This window comes from Branchiostoma belcheri, unplaced genomic scaffold (assembly GCF_001625305.1).
Source record: "Branchiostoma belcheri isolate BF01 breed outbred unplaced genomic scaffold, Haploidv18h27 scaffold31, whole genome shotgun sequence".
NCBI lineage: Eukaryota > Metazoa > Chordata > Leptocardii > Amphioxiformes > Branchiostomatidae > Branchiostoma > Branchiostoma belcheri.
Genome location: NW_017803921.1, coordinates 2,396,587 through 2,414,015, shown reverse-complemented (window position 1 = coordinate 2,414,015; position 17,429 = coordinate 2,396,587). Strand labels below are relative to the sequence as shown.

Here is a 17,429-nt window from a genome sequence, read left to right as displayed (position 1 = left end):
GTATATTCTGATACATTCTAGCGAACCTGTATATTCTGATACATTCTAGCGAACCTGTATATTCTGATACATTCTAGCGAACCTGTATATTCTGATACATTCTAGCGAACCCGGTATCCTGCACACGATACATTTTGGCGATCCTGTATATTCTAATGTATATTTTGTCGAAGCTGAATATTCTAATACATTCTGGCGATCTCATATCATATGTATATTCTGATACAACCTGTAGAACCTGTATATTAGATACATTCTGTGGAACCTGTATATTCTGTCATTACTGTAGTATGTACAGAGTATGGTTAGTGAACTTTGTGACCTAGTTGTGACCTTGTAACTTTACATTAAACGTTACGGATAGACGTGTTGTATTTGTGCCTAAAGTATATACATGTCCGTGTTGTAGATGACTTTTTATAATATAGAATAATCACGCAGGAAAACTGTTGCAAAAGTTGTATATATCATAATGTTGTTTTACCAAAAAGTGCGTTTATGAAAATTCAACGTGAGTGTTTTCATGTACTTATTCGGAATTATTCAATATATCACGATCAAGAGACGTACGATATTAAAGATGGCGATGTTCAAAAAGTTTAAATTTTAAATAAAATTCAGAGAATGTTTTGACGGCCTTTCTCTTTTTTGTCGTTTTCGTGTCATGGTGTTGCCGTAGTGGCCGGCTGCATCGCCGTATTGACCACCACTGCTGTGGAGACTCAACTGTGAGGAGCCCAATTGTAACTACACCTACATCGGAGAGACCAGTCGGCCCCTGAATGTAAGGTACACAGAACATTGCAGACCTAGCGCTAACGGCTACTCCTCAGTCATTTTCCACCACCTACAACACAACCAAAGATACTCCTTCAATCTCGAATCCACGGATATCTTAGACCCGCTGGTGGGAACGAGGAGTTAGAGAGGCAATATATAAAAGAATGTAGAAAACAACCCCACCCTCAACAGGGAAGGGGGAGGGGAGGTCTACGGGTAGAACTCTCAGGCACTTATTGTTTTTTTTTTACCAGCACAAAACTTACATGTTGCTTCTGGCGGTTTTCAATGATTCTCCAACATAGAATCACATTATAACTAATACATAATATAGTACGCAAAACTGGCTTGGCTAATTGATCATCATGAAGAAAAACATGAGGAGACAAAGGCTCAAACGAACAAAGAATTTTATAACAGAGCAGCCATCGTCTATACATGAACGTATTTGAGTCATTGCCGCATCTCGCTTTAAGTAATATATATATCATATGTACTAAGTCAAGTTCAAGTTCTGAAGTAAAATGATAATCTTAACTCAATAATCTTATCCATACATATATTTCCTTTGGATATATTTACAAGTATGTACTGCGTAATACGTAACTTTTTTAATTGTAATTCATGCGCTAATTCAAAGTAAAATTCTGATTTTAATTACATAAGCTCGTCATAATTTACATATAATATGTAAATCATTACATTATTAGATATGTTACGAAGTCTCACTAGAGTTTTTAAAATAGCTTGATAACCTGCTTCTTTTCTATAAAAGTATATCCTTGGATACAATTATGTACTTTGATTAGCAAAGTATGTAATGGTCTTTGGACTGTACATATCTTTAGTCGTCTTTGTTCCTGTCAGCTTGTGTTAAATAAGTGGTTGTGAATAAAACTTACTATTCAATAGGCTTCTTGTTTACATAGAGTGGCTAATAAGAAAAAACAGTAACAGTACTTTTGTAAAAAAAACCTGTATTATTGCAGCATATAAAATTGGTGGAAGTCGGAGGGTTGTCAGTCTCTCGCTACATCTTGGTTTCCTCTCCGCCTGGCTGAGAAAAATCGATCTCGAAACTCTGGATAAAAAAACAACAATATAACAATGGTGGATTAGTTAGTAATAGGAAGTATTCTAGTATGATCTGCTCCTTGATATGCATAAATAAGTTGATATTTCTTTCACATCAATCATGTGCAGAGGAAAGGAAAGGCCATTGAGGAAATAACTTAACTCCTAATGACAGGCGTATAGAATGGCAGTCATCAGTTAAATAATAAGTAAATAACATCATATGAGTCTACAAACGGATAAAGCAACAAAGTGAACATGAAAATCAGGCCTCACCTGGAAGTAGCGGTCATCATCCTCGGGGTAAACCTTGTCTGACTGAGTGGCTGGACGAGGGATTTTAAACTACGGGGAAGAAAAACATGGTTAGAATGGCGAAAAGGGCATTGCTCACTTTAACTACGTAAGAAGCAGAAAAGATTTTGTGGATGGGTTTGTATCGGAAATCAGAGTCATTGTCACTGAGTTTATAGCTGTGTAAAAGCTATAAGATGTTATCTAATATATTTCCAACGTGTAAGATATTCGAACGCTTCAGATCATTTTATTAGTTTCTGTTTCAATATGGGCAGGTTACGGTCATCCGCACCTGTTCTGTGGTCAGAGGTGAATGGTTAGATGTGAGAGGTTAGAGGTGAGGGGTTAGAGGTTATGGGTCAGTGACGGTAACGTACCTGTCCGGTCGGTAGGTTGTTGAAGAGCGGGTTCCACCTGGGCTTGCCACGGTCCCGGATAGAGTCAGTGTAGAGAGGAGACTTCGCCGGGAACAGCCCCATCTCAGATCCCTGGAGGAACATTCGGGAAAAAAATATCAGAAACCTGAAACATGATCTCCAAGCATAGATGGGAGTCTGGCTTGATTTGTAGGTACAGTCAAACGTTAATAATCTATCATAAGTCACATTGTGTTTGACAAATGTTATAAAGAAACTCAGCCTTCTCCCTGCTGCCTAACTCTATAACCTTCTCCCTGCTTGAACTTAGCTCTTTCCTTATGACCTCAATAAAAAGGGGCCAGCATGCCGATTTAATTTCAGCTTTCATGAATAAAGAATGGTTTAAACAAACAAACAAACAAACAAACAAACAAATAAACAAACAAACAATATCAATTTGGCTCCAAACAGATACCCTAGGATCCTTAATCCCTAGAGTTTAATGACAAATGGTTACAGTAGACAGGTGGCTACAGTTCCAAGGTATCCCGAATGTAGAGGTGATTTGACTGACTGCAGAAACTTGTTTACTGACCGTTGGCGGGTAGTCGTCCCTGCCCAGTGCAGCTCTGGGGAAATGCTGTCCATCTTCCGGGTTGTGCACGTTGTAGTTCTCCAGGACGATGCCAGGGGGCGCATATCTGTATCTACAAATCAGTAACAAGTGACAGGTGTCATCAATCATACATATTATGCCTTATTATAAGCATTATTGTGTGTATGTACATGTGTTTGTGTGTACATGTGTGTACATGTGTGTGTTTGTGTGTTGGTTGGGGATTAGGGAATTGTGACCTTAATAACCTCACCTTTCTTCCTTCTTCTCCTTAAAGACGTTTTTCTCCCGCTTGGCCATGCAGACAGCCACCATGAAAAGGAGAAGCAGCACTGCGCATGTGCAGCTCAAGGCGATGGCGATCACGTGGCCCTGTGTGAGCACGTGATCACACCGCTCGCCGCGGTACCAGGAGCCCATGGTCGCCGGGCAACTGTAAACAAACAAACAAACAGGTAACATCTTTACGATATGTGTCATATATTATCAACTTTGACATAGTCAACGCATAATCTCCAAGCAGATATTGATCTTTCAGTGGCTAGGTTGAAACCAACCGCCATGCAGCATCAATTAGACCACCGTTGATTGGGTCAGCTGTCAGAAAACGGATCCCGGAAGTTCAAAATCTTCCCCATCAATCTCTGATTGGAGAGTAGTGAAGAGCTTAGTTGACAAATACCATCGCACAAGAAAGTTTTAATCAGATCGTGGTTTCTGGACTTACGTGCATCTGGGGCCCTGGTCGACGATGACGTCACAGGTCCCGGCGGTGCAGTAGTCGGGCTCGCACACGCACTCCGCGATAAGCACGCCGGGATACTTCTCCGTCAGCTGACACCTGCCCCCCTCCCCACACCTCAGCGTGCAGACGGGCGACCCGCTGGCCGCGAGTTTATTCAGCTCTGGAATCGAGAGAAAAATCAGACTATATGATGGATAATAGCCTACACGCTCATCTGGCTCCCTTCCATTGGTATGAGTCCCCAAAAGCCCCATGGCCACTGAACACCTGTAAGCAACTTAATTGCTCACGGCTGAATTAGCTATTCACTCCCTTGGGGTGTAATGGCCAGGTGGGTAGAGTGTTCGCCTTGCATCCGGTAGGTCGTGAGCTGAGTTTGATCCCCGACCGATCGAGTCATACCGAAGACTTTAAAGAAAAGTACACACCACTACACACAGCACTACTAATGGAATAGCCCCTCTGTTGCAGTGATTGCACTGTTATATGGCCCAAGGGCTACTGAGCCCTATTTTTTTTAACTTTAAGGTAGTAAGTAACGAACAAACAAGATGCGAACCTTCAGCAGTCAGGGTTGTCGGCTGCACTGCCGTGACGTTGAGGCTGCTGTTGAAGCTCCCGGCTGTGATGGCCTCCGTGAGGTTCTCCCGCACCTGCTGGTGGATGACAGTGTCCGGCTCCGCCTGGTCCGCATCAAATACCGCCACGTACCGAGCCTGCACACTACCCGGCCTGCCGCGGGACATCACAGGATATAAAACGTTACAAACTAGAAAGGAGTATTATGTTTACATTCATATCTGGTCTAAGACAAACAACTGCAAAGTGTACTTCTCTCTAGTTTTATTCAAACAGAGTTAAACTCTGTCCTGCTCCTTGCTACATCAAGTAATCCAACACCACAGGGTGTCTGCTACAGCCTCAATTACCATGGTGACAGCCGTTTTGGTCCGTGTCATTGACCTTATTTGTTTTGAGAATTAAGAAGAATTTGTTTCCCTTGAAGATAAACGTGACAAAAGTAAAGGTCCTGTAGCCATATCCAGAACCGTGTCTGGGACACATGTACGTCTTTGGATACCCAGAGACAACTACTAATATCTAGAACAGTGCCTGTTTTTACACTATTAAACCTCTCAGGCGTAGAATTAGACAGACATGGTTCTGGATACAATAGACCGGGGACCGACAAAAGCTGTTATAAAGTCTGGCCTACATATACAAACTTACTAATGGTCACTAATCCAATGTTGAGTAATGAAAATCAGCTACTAAGATCAAACTTACACAAATCCGATGATGATGATCTGGAGGAATCCACGGATCCTGATGTGGACAGCTGTAAGCTGAGAAAGCAGGGATTATTATAGTCAAAATATCGAAATGCATCGTCAGATCTTGTTAACCGTTAATCTTGAAAACCACATTTGTTAAGCAACGCTAGTACATTTTAGCCTGGGTATCATCCTATTTGTATGCCGAGGCTCCCATACTCGCTATTATAAACTAGTTGTTAGGGAGAGAGCATGAGAGCCCCGGCATACAAATAGGATGATACCCAGGCTAAGAAAATCTAACATTGTATGAAAACCTAAAAAGATACATAAGTCATAATCAACGGAGCAGGTCTATTCTAAGACACAGTTACCAGTAGGTAGCAGACACCGCGGGATACCAGCAATTATAAAATTTGGCAGTGCATAAAGTGACCAAAACATCGACAGAGAGACTCAGATTAGTCGCACAACTAAAAGCCCAGTTTATGCACAGACAAGCTCCCATGTAACAGAAGATCAAATTACTCTTGATTTAGACTTTTTTCTCTGACCACACGTTTTTATGTGTTTTCAAGCAGTGGACTGGTAAGACTACATCCTAACGAAAATGATGTACCACCCACCGACTCTGTCACTGCGACGGACAGTTCTAGAAAAGCGCGGGAAGTTTCGTCCCGCAAGTCGTCTCTAAAAGTCCGCTGCATCGTCAGGACCGACGGCACGATCTTTCGTTCGGGTTCTGCGGTAAAGAACGTCAAAGCAAAACAACTATATCAACAAGAACATGACACCTTAATACTTATATATCAAAATAATTTTTGTAATCTGTTAACATTGTCGACTCTAACGAAAATAAAAAGGTAATAGAGTATGACAAAATCCTGTCTTCACATAGTTACAAGTCAAAGAAGCTAAAATATATTACGATGCTTGTATATACATACGAGGTCGGGCTTTTGTTGTAGCAACTTCTGCTGATGTAGTGGCCGCTTGTGTAGTGGCCGCTGGAGCTGCTGTAGTGGCCACAGGTGCTGCTGTAGTGGCCACTGGTGCTGCTGTAGTGGCCGCTGGTGCCGCTGTAGTGCCCCCTGGTGCTGCTGTAGTGGCCGCTGGTGCTGCTGTAGTGGCCGCTGGTGCTGCTGTAGTGCCCACTGGTCCTGCTGTAGTGCCCCCTGGTGCTGATGTAGTGGCCCCTGGTGCTGCTGTAGTGGCCCCTGGTGCTGCTGTAGTGGCCGCTGGTGCTGCTGTAGTGGCTGCTGGTGCTGCTGTAGTGCCCCCTGGTGCTGCTGTAGTGCCCCGGCCCCTGGTGCTGCTGTAGTGGCCGCTGGTGCTGATGTAGTGGCCGCTGGTGCTGCTGTAGTGGCCGCTGGTGCTGCTGTAGTGGCCCCTGGTGCTTCTGTAGTGGCCGCTGGTGCTGCTGTAGTGACGGCTGGTGCTCCTGTAGTGGCCACTGGTGCTGCTGTAGTGGCCACAGGTGCCCCTGTGGTGCCCGCTGGTGCTACTGTAGTGGCCACTGGTGCTGCTGTAGTGGTCGTTGCTTCGAGTGGTCATTGCTTTAGTGGTCGCTGCTGTAGTGGTCGTTGCTTTAGTGGTCACTGCTGTATGGTCGTTGCTTTAGTGGTTGCTGCTATAGTGGCCGCTGGTTTAGTGGTCGCTGTTGTAGTCGTCGTTGCTTTAGTCGTCTCTGCTGTAGTGGTCGCTGGTATGGTGGTCGCTGCTGTAGTGGTCATTGCTTTAGTGGTCGCTGCTGTAGTGGTTGCTGGTTTGGTGGTCTCTGCTGTAGTGGTCGCTGCTTCAGTGGTCATTGCTTTAGTGGTCTCTGCTGTAGTGGTCATTGCTTTAGTGGTCGCTGCTGTAGTGGTTGCTGGTTTGGTGGTCGCTGCTGTAGTGGTCGCTGCTTCAGTGGTCATTGCTTTAGTGGTCGCTGCTGTAGTGGTCATTGCTTTAGTGGTCGCTGCTGTAGAGGTTGCTGGTTTGGTGGTCGCTGCTGTAGTCGCTGCTGTAGTGGTCGTTGCTTTAGTGGTCTCTGCTGTAGTGGTCAGTGCATTAGTGGTTGTTGCTTTAGTGGTCATTGCATTAGTGGTCATTGCTTTAGTGGTTGTTGCTTTACTGGTCTCTGCTGTAGTGGTGGCTGCTTTAGTGGTCGTTGCTGTAGCGGTCGTTGCTTTAGTGATCACTGCTGTAGTGGTCGTTGCTTTAGTGGTCGCTGCTGTAGTGGTCTCTACTGTAGTGGTCGCTGGTTTGGTGATCGTTGCTGTAGTGGTCGTTGCTTTAGTGGTCGCTACTGTTGTGGTCGCTGGTTTGGTGGTCGTTGCTTCAGTGGTCATTGCTTTAGTGGTCTCTGCTGTAGTGGTCGCTGGTTTAGTGGTCGTTGCTGTAGTGGTCGTTGCTTTAGTGGTCTCTGCTGTAGTGGTCATTGCTTCAGTGGTCGTTGCTGTAGTGGTCGCTGGTTTGGTGGTCGTTGCTGTAGTGGCCATTGCTTTAGTGGTCTCTGCTGTAGTGGTCGCTGGTTTAGTGGTCGTTGCTGTAGTGGTCATTGCTTTAGTGGTCTCTGCTGTAGTGGTCGCTGGTTTAGTGGTCGTTGCTGTAGTGGTCGTTGCTTTAGTGGTCTCTGCTGTAGTGGTCGTTGCTTCAGTGGTCGTTGCTGTAGTGGTCGCTGGTTTGGTGGTCGTTGCTGTAGTGGCCATTGCTTTAGTGGTCTCTGCTGTAGTGGTCGCTGGTTTAGTGGTCGTTGCTGTAGTGGTCTTGCTTTAGTGGTCTCTGCTGTAGTGGTCGCTGGTTTAGTGGTCGTTGCTGTAGTGGTCGTTGCTTTAGTGGTCTCTGCTGTAGTCGGTCGCCTGGTTTGGTGGTCGTTGCTGTAGTGGTCACTTGCTTTAGTGGTCTCTGCTGTAGTGGTCGCTGCTTCAGTGGTCATTGCTTTAGTGGTCTCTGCTGTAGTGGTCGCTGGTTTGGTGGTCGTTGCTGTAGTGGTCGTTGCTGTAGTGGTCGTTGCTTTAGTGGTCTCTGCTTTAGTGGTCGTTTCTGTAGTGGTCGTAGCTTTAGTGGTCTCTGCTGTAGTGGTCACTGGTTTGGTGGTCGTTGCTTCAGTGGTCATTGCTTTAGTGGTCTCTGCTGTAGTGGTCGCTGGTTTAGTGGTCGTTGCTGTAGTGGTCGTTGCTTTAGTGGTCGCTGGTTTAGTGGTCGTTGCTGTAGTGGTCGTTGCTTTAGTGGTCTTTGCTGTAGTGGTCTCTGGTTTGGTGGTCGTTGCTGTAGTGGTCGTTGCTTTAGTGGTCTCTGCTGCAGTTGTCGTTGCTGTAGTGGTCTCTGCTTTAGTGGTCGCTGGTTTAGTGGTCGTTGCTGTAGTGGTCGTTGCTTTAGTGGTCTCTGCTGTAGTGGTCGCTGGTTTAGTGGTCGTTGCTTTAGTGGTCTCTGCTGTAGTGGTCGTTGCTGTAGTGGTCGCTGCTTTAGTGGTCTCTGCTGTAGTGGTCGCTGCTGTAGTGGTCGTTGCTGTAGTGGTCGTTGCTGTATTGGTCGCTTCTGTAGTGGTCGTTGCTGTAGTGGTCGTTGCTTTAGTGGTCTCTGCTGTAGTGGTCGTTGGTTTAGTGGTCGTTGCTGTAGTGGTCGTTGCTGTAGTGGTCGTTGCTTTAGTGGTCTCTGCTTTAGTGGTCGTTGCTGTAGTGGTCGTTGCTTTAGTGGTCTCTGCTGTAGTGGTCGTTGCTGTAGTGGTCTCTGCTGTAGTGGTCTCTGCTGTAATGGTCGCTGGTTTAGTGGTCGTTGCTGTAGTGGTCGTTGCTTTAGTGGTCGCTGCTGTAGTGGCTGATGCTGTTGAGGATGTGACAAGAAGGCCACACTGATTCAATTTTTAATGACATATCCGCGCGCGCATTGATTTGTGCCCGTTCTCAAAAAAAGAAAGAAAGGAAAATTCACCTCCTCTGAGGCTCTGGCCTGGGTGCCATCCTCCGTAGTCCATGGTAGCTGGCGACAATAGGGAGCTGGCGGAGGATGCACGGAACTGAAGATCTCAGTACGGGGCCAATTTTTGAATGCCACAAAAGGTCACCATGTGCTGGCTTGTCGTAAAGGTCGCTATGTATTACCGCAAATTCACAGTACAAGATTTGTATTTCTTCATCCTGTGGTTTAGCAGCATTTTGTGCGGCTGGAGTTTTTTTATTCGCCCGCGCGCACTTGTTTGGGGGTCTTCAGAGGATGTCATCCATAAAATTAAGGTAGTGTGGCCTAAGGGCTAACAAAAGACCTGTTCCTGTTTACTCAATGGTGCAACGTTCTTCAAACGTATATCCATGACTTTACGCACTTAAAAGAAAATTTATACCATTATAATGCATAGAAGGGAATTCAACAAACGGTTGGAAAGGAAAGCTTCAAATAAAATACAAAATGATGATGAAAAGTTGAAACTGGTAATTACCTTGTAGCAGCAGTGCAGAGACCATCAGAAGCCCAAACGTCAGACTGTTACACGGAGCCGCCATCTTGTCTGTCCTGGTGAACACTTCACAAGCCGACACGTTCTCTGTGATCACTCGTATGTGTTCTGTTTTGTACTACTAGTACTGCAGAGAAAACCTATGGAAGAAAGCACTTTTACGTCAAGGTTCTGCATGCAAAAGGGAAGACCACCGAAGTTGCTTGGGCCGGCTTTCAGAAAACGGTATCGTTGTACAAAATCTTATCATTATTCATTCTCTATATCATTATTAGGAGAGTTTATTCATTTAATTGCAACACAAGACAATGTACAGTTCGAATATACAGACAGTGCAAGTTACGAATGGTGACAAGTGGCTCCTCTAAGAACTGTTACGAAATACAATCTAAGCTTTTTTTGGCTTGATACTGTCTGATATATATTTTTCACTGCAAAGACACAACATGCTTTTACACTCAACGTGAACTACTTAGTAATCTACATTTCTTGGTCATGGTCAATACCATGCATCACGGACGAAGATCAAATAATTTAGGAGCCACTGTGGAACTAGCTTGCCTTTGCGGTCAAGCTAAGCTGAGCCACGCCTGTGTTTATGTTTCCTCTAACAGCCCATATCAACAGCACAGAGTCAAGCAGTACATTTCAAACTTGCCAAAATTTTAAAATTGGCTGAAGCTTGCGAGAGTCCTCTGTTTCGTTTTCCGTGATCTTTTTTTTCGTTGAAGATATAGTTCCTAATTTGATGTGAATAAGGGAAATAACTTGAACTCGCCCAAACATCCGCTAGTAAGCCGTTTTACCTGCATATTTTAGACAGGTGTCGTGTGTTTTGATATGCTCCCCGAGGCGAATTTTTACTTTATTTGTTTATCTTGTCATGTTGTTATGTTACGTTGCATTGTTGACGAGACCAGCTGAGAGTTCAACAGAAAAGTCTGTGCAGATTTTGCCCCTCATGAAAACGACAATCCAGAATAAACATACTAGTACTCCAATCCTCTTTGAATGCAGACTTAAGTTCACGTTTGCACTGCAGTGTTTCTGCCTTTTTTTTATATCTGATCAGTGCATGTAGCAAACATAACGGACAAAACGTGTAGTGATCATAGATAGGGTAGCTGTAATTTAGGGGTTGCATTGAAGTATCTGAACCGAAATAAATCTATGTGAAAACTATCCACAATAGCACACCTGCACGGAAGTAAAACCAACAAAGCCTCATTGTTCCCTTCACTTCACGTCACTGTACGGGTTTCCTGCTACCGTTACCCTAGCTTCCTGTCGTAATAACTGTGTGCAAGTCATCTTAATGGGCTTATCTAGTAGGCTATTAAATCTCCAAGCAGGCTAATCTCCAAGCAGATCTTTTAGTGGCTGCAAGAGAGTATTAGATTGACAGGAAAGTATCTATTTGCCACCTATTTGACTGATATATAAAAAAAAAGATACCAGTATAAAGAAGAAAGGCCGATAAAAAATGCCTAAAAATAAGCTATAGCTTAAACTTCTGCTTGGATAGTAACACTATACGCCAAGCAATGACTACAAACGTTGACATACAGACATAGGGTGCCAGTATGGCTTCATTTGCTAATGTACTGGATAAAATTCCTAAAAAAAAGTTCAAATTACATGAACAGATGTTTTTGCTGCGAAAGGATAGTCCAGACGCATTAAGGGCGGCTCAGGTAACCGTACGTTAGCTTTCGTCTTAACGTGAGAGACATAAGGACTTACCTGTGCACACCTGTGTCTCACCTGTAGCGTCTGCAGGTGTCTCCTGGCGCGGGACGCTCCACTGCCACGGCCGACACCCAAACTCAAGCGTTGCGCAACACCCCACTCTAGTCCCTAGTACCGATGAGATTTGCTTCTACAGTAACGCCTGGATTTTCCCGTGCCGACGTGAATGTTACGAGTGGCCCGGCCGGTACTGACTATAAAATAATCCACAGAAGTGTCCAAACTGACTACAGGAGTGAAATCTCGCCACACCTGTATATAGAGTTGAAGTTGGGCGTTGGCGCGCGCAAACGCAGTGAGCTTCCCATACTGGGGGTCTAGGGGACCGTGACTCCGAGTGTCGGTTTGCGATCTGTTCACGAGATAAAAAAAAAACACGCACGGGGTAGCCTCTACCAGGATGCATGGTGGCTACCAGCAACAGCACAAGGGAATAGCCTGTATCAGGCCTGTCGGTGGTAACCTACTACAGCACTGGAGAGATAGCCGCTACCATGCTTCATTGTGTTTTAACCCAGCTACATTACGGGGATAGCCTCTACCGGGGATAGCCTTTACTGTGGCTACCAGTTACAGCACACGGGGATAATCTCGCACAGGCCTCAGGGTGGCCACCATCTACAGCACATACATGTAGCGACTGGGATGGAAAATCATGTGCTCATCCGTTCATGATTTAACATTGTTATTTTATATTTACCCTATGTAACCGCAAAAACAGGATCGAATGGCACTCATTCATCTATTTATTGAGATTTACCACATGTTAAGAAAGATTGACAGAACATGTGATTATCAACTTTTCAAGATGTCAACCAAACACCGGACTGTCTATGTATGTTAAGTGTGTAGTCTGAGCGTGAAGGGTGCAGCTTGACCGTGAAGGGTGACACATACCTGTCCTTTGACAGATTTTGGGTCGGAAATGCTTTGTCATTCTGACATCCTCTCCTCACCGAACCGTGGCCTGACCTTGTCAACTCCACATTCTCATGCAGGCATTTCTTAGCGTTAACAGGGTAACAATACCTCTTCACATCTGTACATACCTGTGCTATTGCCTGCTGTGTAAATAACGGTGTGCTTTGAATGTATACGTTCTTTTATTATGGCACTTTGGAAAATACGTGTTTTCAGTAAAAAAAACACGAATCATATTGAGTCTAGAATGCGGGATGACGATGAGTAAAATATTGTAAATGTGGAAAAAAAGGCAGAAAATACAGATGAGATAAATCGTTAAGAGCTACAGCTTTTATAAACTGCGAAAAATCAGTAACGATATCTTGTATCTTTCCTGACCAAACATCTGCTTGTAGATTATGGTTACAAACACTTCGCAGAAACATCTATCATTATTACTAAGCGGTTTCTGTAAGCTGGTGTACCTGTTGGTACCAACCTCACCTATCTCTCACATCCCTTCCCGGGGTCAACGAACCCGGAAGTTAACCAGAAAGCTGCCGTCCGTTCCGAGAAAAATCTAAGACTATCTGTCTCGTGTTTACCTGGCTTTTGTCTGACGTCAGTGGTGGATTAAGTCGGGACGGTTTAAACTTCTCGGCGTGACCGTCCTGTGACAGGTAGAGACGGTGCCGAATAAGACCACACCAACTTAATTTTATGGATGACATCCTCTGAAAACGCCAAACAAAGCTGGTATCGTGAATTTGCGGCAGTATTTAGTGACGTATATGACAGGCCGGCACATGTTGGCTTTTTGCGGAATTTATGAATCGGCACTGCGCGTATGTACGTATGATTTTTTTTTGTGTTTTTTTTTTTTGTTGTTTTTTTTAGAACAGTCGAAAATCAATGCCAATGCATGCGCGGTTGTCATCCATGAAATTAAGTCGGTGTGGCCTAACAATCAAAGCATGGGAACACGTCATGGCCTGGATATCAGGTCGTTTCCTTGGTCTACTGAGCTCATCGATATCGGGTGCATGGCCGGGCCAACATGCTAATATTTATAACCTGGATGCCAGACTGTTTCCAGGGCCTACACACACCAGATCCTCGGCTCCAGGTCCAACATGGCCCAAAGCAAATTTCACCCGAGCCGGATCAGCTGACCCGCACTGGTACTGGCCTACATGAATTCCGCTTTTTGGACCAAAGTCGCGAGTTTGAATCCCGGGCGCAGCCTTCGGACGTCAAGCCGGAGATTCCCTGTTTAGGTAAAGTCACCTAAACATGGCCTGTGTATGCCCTGGAGCCTAAGAATGGCCTGTGTTGGCCCTTGAAACAGAGCTCACGCAGCTTTCTGGGTGACAACTTGAAAAGGGTGACAATCACCTGTTAACCAACCAACAAACGAACAAACAAAGAAATACAACAACTTTGACCCGCGGTACCCAGCCATGTGACATTTTGGTTAACTCGGTGAACCTCATCATTATTCTGACGCACACAAGTTGTTGACATAACCACTCTAAGGACGACACTTTCGTCTGAGAGCGTGACGTTACCATGGTAACCGCGCCTTTGGCGAGAACACAGGGTTTGTATACCCCCCCCCCCTTCCCTTTCCTTCCCCACCAGTACACGCACGAATCTCAAAAGACACGCAACAAAGACTTTTATGATAACGCTTACTAGCAGCGCTGTCATACATTGATACACTGGTTCATCCATTGTAGGTCGTAGTACGATTTTAATGCCGTATACTTTTCAGCAGTCTGTGACAGAACCAACCACTGACACAAAGAAAAGACAGCTGAATTTGTCAGAACCAGTGCAAGACGGTCACACGAATGCCTTTAGCATGCAACTGCACGACGATCGCACAACGTACATGTACATGTATGTAACAAGACAATTGAATTTCGCAGGACACATATGCATGGCTGTCCTGTAGCTTGCGATCGCACGACCGGTAGTATGTGACCGTCCGACCTGTACACACTGCATTCCGCCATGTTTACGGCATCTTCCTTCAACTGGCGACCTTACATGTCATCCGAGACGCAGATCGTCTCTAAGATGACCTTTAGCTGGTGTCTCCGTGCAGGTATCCCGTTTCCAGCCCACACCGCGGCAGGTGAGGTATGTGTCCTGGTCTCGGGTCGGCGGAGCCGGGACTGGGAACTCCCTTCTCTGACGTCACGCAGGTGAGTCTGTTTCTCACCTGTCCGCTCCATGACGTGACTTGTGAACACCTCAGCTGTGTGTGCCAGGTACGTACACAGACGACAAGTGGAGGGAAAACAGAACAATCATTGTATTTTATGTGTTTATATAGCACATGAAAACTGACCATGCAAACACTCACTGTGTTACATGTGTTCCTGTACGTATATGTGTAAGAATGTATGGATTTTCTGAGACTATATGTTTATGGGTACGCATTAGGACTTCAATAATGTAATCTGCATTTTGTTATATTCTATCTGACCCTTACCTCTTACCTCATGACCTCAATGAGAAGCAGTGAGCATGGAGGCCGATTCAAGTATTTCACGAGTAAACAAAGTCTCAAACAAACAAACAAACAACATGTATTTTTGTCAAATTTTGGCTCCAAAACGTTAACCATGACGGGTGTACACGGTACGGTCTACCGGAGCAAACATTACTGGCGTCAAACCCTTTCATACATGCCACACAGGCGTCGGTAAGAGCTGGGGTGTTTAGACAAAGTCGTCACGCAAAACTTGCCCGGACGTCAGTAGACAAATATGTTTCTTCTCTAGTCTCGTGAAGATGAACAGACCATAACTTAGAGTTAAGTCAAGAGTCAACAAAATAAAGCAAAGCAAACAAACAAAAGATTATTCTTCTGTTTGAACAGATCAACTGTTTATCTTGTACAATAACTTTTATTCACTCATGCCGACCGTCCGTATCAAAATATAACATCCTTGCCGGACCGCTGGATTCTGTACTGCAGTTCTTCAGACTACCGCAAGAGGCGCTGGTGCCTATCCCTGCGTTATGCGCGCTCCTAGTCACCTACAAGTACGTGGCATATCACTACTGGTCGAAGGTTATTGTGCCGGTCTTTGATCAAAATGTACTGTACATTTGTTAATGCAGAATAACTCTGGAGTACGCAAATAGAACATCTGAGTCTACTAAAGATTGTTGTAGTGCTGTTCACTAGACACCTTTGGCTTCTACATGTATATTGTACTTTTTAATCATGGGTGAACAATATAGACAAATTCGTCGTTCATTTAAAGTACTAGTCGAAAGCAGTTACGTCAGGAATATTTGTACACGGGAACCATTACCTCATCAATGTCTGTGCGCTCATATTTGAAGTGAAAAATTATCAAGCATGAAACGTCGGAATTACATTTGCAGTAGACACGCGAAACTATGAGACCGTCCCTAAAATGTAGTATTCATCTTTAAAAAGACGCGCCAACTTCTGAGACAGTCCCATAACGTATTAAAGCGGCTCACAGAATGGATTTTATTGCTTGTATGGATTATCGCATTAACGCCATTCCATACGGCTAATGGTAAGTTTACATGAATCCAAACCAGCACCGCACCAGTATATAAGGTATAACTATAAGCTCAGGGTTCAAATTTCTTGCGTTGAAACGGCGGGAATGGCTTTTGATTGACAGGTGGTTGTGACGATAAGGGGAGGAAAATAACCTGTTCATTCCGCGCGCATCTGAGGTAACTACTATATTAGCAGCCAGCAAATCATAAACCTCTCCCAGCGGTGACGTATAGCCGCGTCCTAACGGTCCGCTAAGGTGTGCCGGATGACGCGTTAACGGGCAGTTTTGTGCGGCGGCTATGGGGCCGTGTGTAGCGTAGGCGGCCCGCTGTAGGGCCCAGGGAAGGGGGATCCAACCCGCGCGCCGAGCTGGGACCGAGCTGGGCACGAGCACGGGGCGCCGGACAGTCGTCCACGGGGCACACCGCGACCGGACACCGCGGGGGTTTCCACCCCAGGTCGGTGGAGTGGAGCCGGGCTTGTGCGGGGCCGTGATTTCAGGTAACGGTCCAATTTGTACAATAATCGCTACACGTATAGCAACCTAAACGGCCTGATTTCTCCAGCCGGACCCTTTAAATACTGTAGAGCGAAAATGGCTTGCTTCCTCTTCTACTTCATTTTCTAGAACTGTTTTGAACCATTTCCTAGCTCTTGAAGCTTAAAAGACATAAAACGTATTCGGTGATTCCCAGGCGAGCGCATAGAAATATATATCCAACCACCGGCTTGAGTAATCCTGGGGGAAAACTGTCGCCTTCTCCGCGCTGACGGCGGCTGTATGTAGGCGGTACTCCAGTCTCCGTGTGTTGGTGTGTGTATAAATACATGAAGCACTGACGGCACCATATGTGTCTAATCTAACAGTAACGCTGACAGTAGTGAAGGCCACAATAGGGGACTAGCCTCGCATCCAGAAACCTCTCAGAGACAGGCGGGGATAGCCTCTAAACAGGCCGCCTTTGGGGAAGAGGAGGCTAAGTTTGCTTAATGGTAGCCTCCAAATTGGCTTACTTCTAGCCTCCACCAGGCGTTTCTAAGGGGTTATGGATAGTACAATTCGGCAAAATTAGGGTAACCCATATGCAAACTCCCCTGGTATTGCTTTATAAATATTCTCCATATAGTCGGCATAGGCATAGTCAGTATAGTAAAGTCTAGCTAAATTGGCTACATCGGGTGAATTCGTATGTTGGCAGACGTGTCAGTTAGAAGCCCTCTCTGACCGATGAACTCCGAGGGAATTTTTACAGTCATCCTTTTGGCCAATTTGTGTACGTGCTGTTTCGTCGGCATGGAATAGAGTTTAACTTAGTAAGGAGGAACTTAATAAGGGAAATTTTGAGAGATGTTTTAATGTCGGAGAGGAAATCTCTTGTCACGACTATCGTGCGCAACGCTCTGGGACGGAGAATGTACAATTCCCAGACAGGGAAATCCAAGACTCATTTATGTCTCATGAATGAAAACACGCTCCACATCTGGTCTCAATTTGTCTCTTGCGTAAAACTGGGGTTGCCTAGGTAACAGGAGGCCGCCTGGGAACGAGAGGCTAACAAGTCAAAAGTAGAGAGAAGAGTGTTGAGATATACAGTCAAACCACTGGAGACTAGAGGTGATTTCCTTATAACCTCAAACCTG

At 45.1% G+C, this 17,429-nt stretch overlaps 2 protein-coding genes across 2 annotated transcripts; both read right to left on the bottom strand.

The window, feature by feature from the left end:
- Nucleotides 1-1,684: 1,684 nt before the first annotated feature.
- Nucleotides 1,685-6,722, bottom strand: LOC109474564 (mucin-17-like). The gene is made up of 10 exons (XM_019774897.1): nt 6,093-6,722; nt 5,772-5,887; nt 5,159-5,217; nt 4,431-4,603; nt 3,854-4,031; nt 3,380-3,559; nt 3,106-3,217; nt 2,529-2,639; nt 2,131-2,199; nt 1,685-1,861 (listed from the first exon to the last, which is right to left on the bottom strand). The coding sequence occupies exons 1-10, from the start codon at nt 6,697-6,699 to the stop codon at nt 1,811-1,813; spliced, it is 1,656 nt and encodes a 551-aa protein (XP_019630456.1). The 5' UTR covers nt 6,700-6,722; the 3' UTR covers nt 1,685-1,810.
- Nucleotides 6,715-11,436, bottom strand: LOC109474658 (mucin-22-like). The gene is given in 4 exon segments (XM_019775005.1): nt 6,715-7,763; nt 7,766-8,949; nt 9,563-9,720; nt 11,324-11,436. Coding segments are annotated over 3 exon segments (2,271 nt in total). The 5' UTR covers nt 9,627-9,720; nt 11,324-11,436; the 3' UTR covers nt 6,715-6,740.
- Nucleotides 11,437-17,429: the final 5,993 nt, after the last annotated feature.

What these genes read in the sequence shown, in the direction of transcription:
- LOC109474564 (XM_019774897.1), bottom strand. Translation starts at nt 6,699, where the DNA reads ATGACCACTCGAAGCAACGACCACTACAGCAGCACCAGTGGCCACTAC. An exon ending in GGGACGACTACCCGCCAACG is followed by an intron (nt 2,640 to 3,105) that starts GTCAGTAAACAA and finishes ATGTTCCTCCAG; the next exon opens with GGATCTGAGATGGGGCTGTT. An exon ending in ATGATGACCGCTACTTCCAG is followed by an intron (nt 1,862 to 2,130) that starts GTGAGGCCTGAT and finishes TTTTTTATCCAG; the next exon opens with AGTTTCGAGATCGATTTTTC.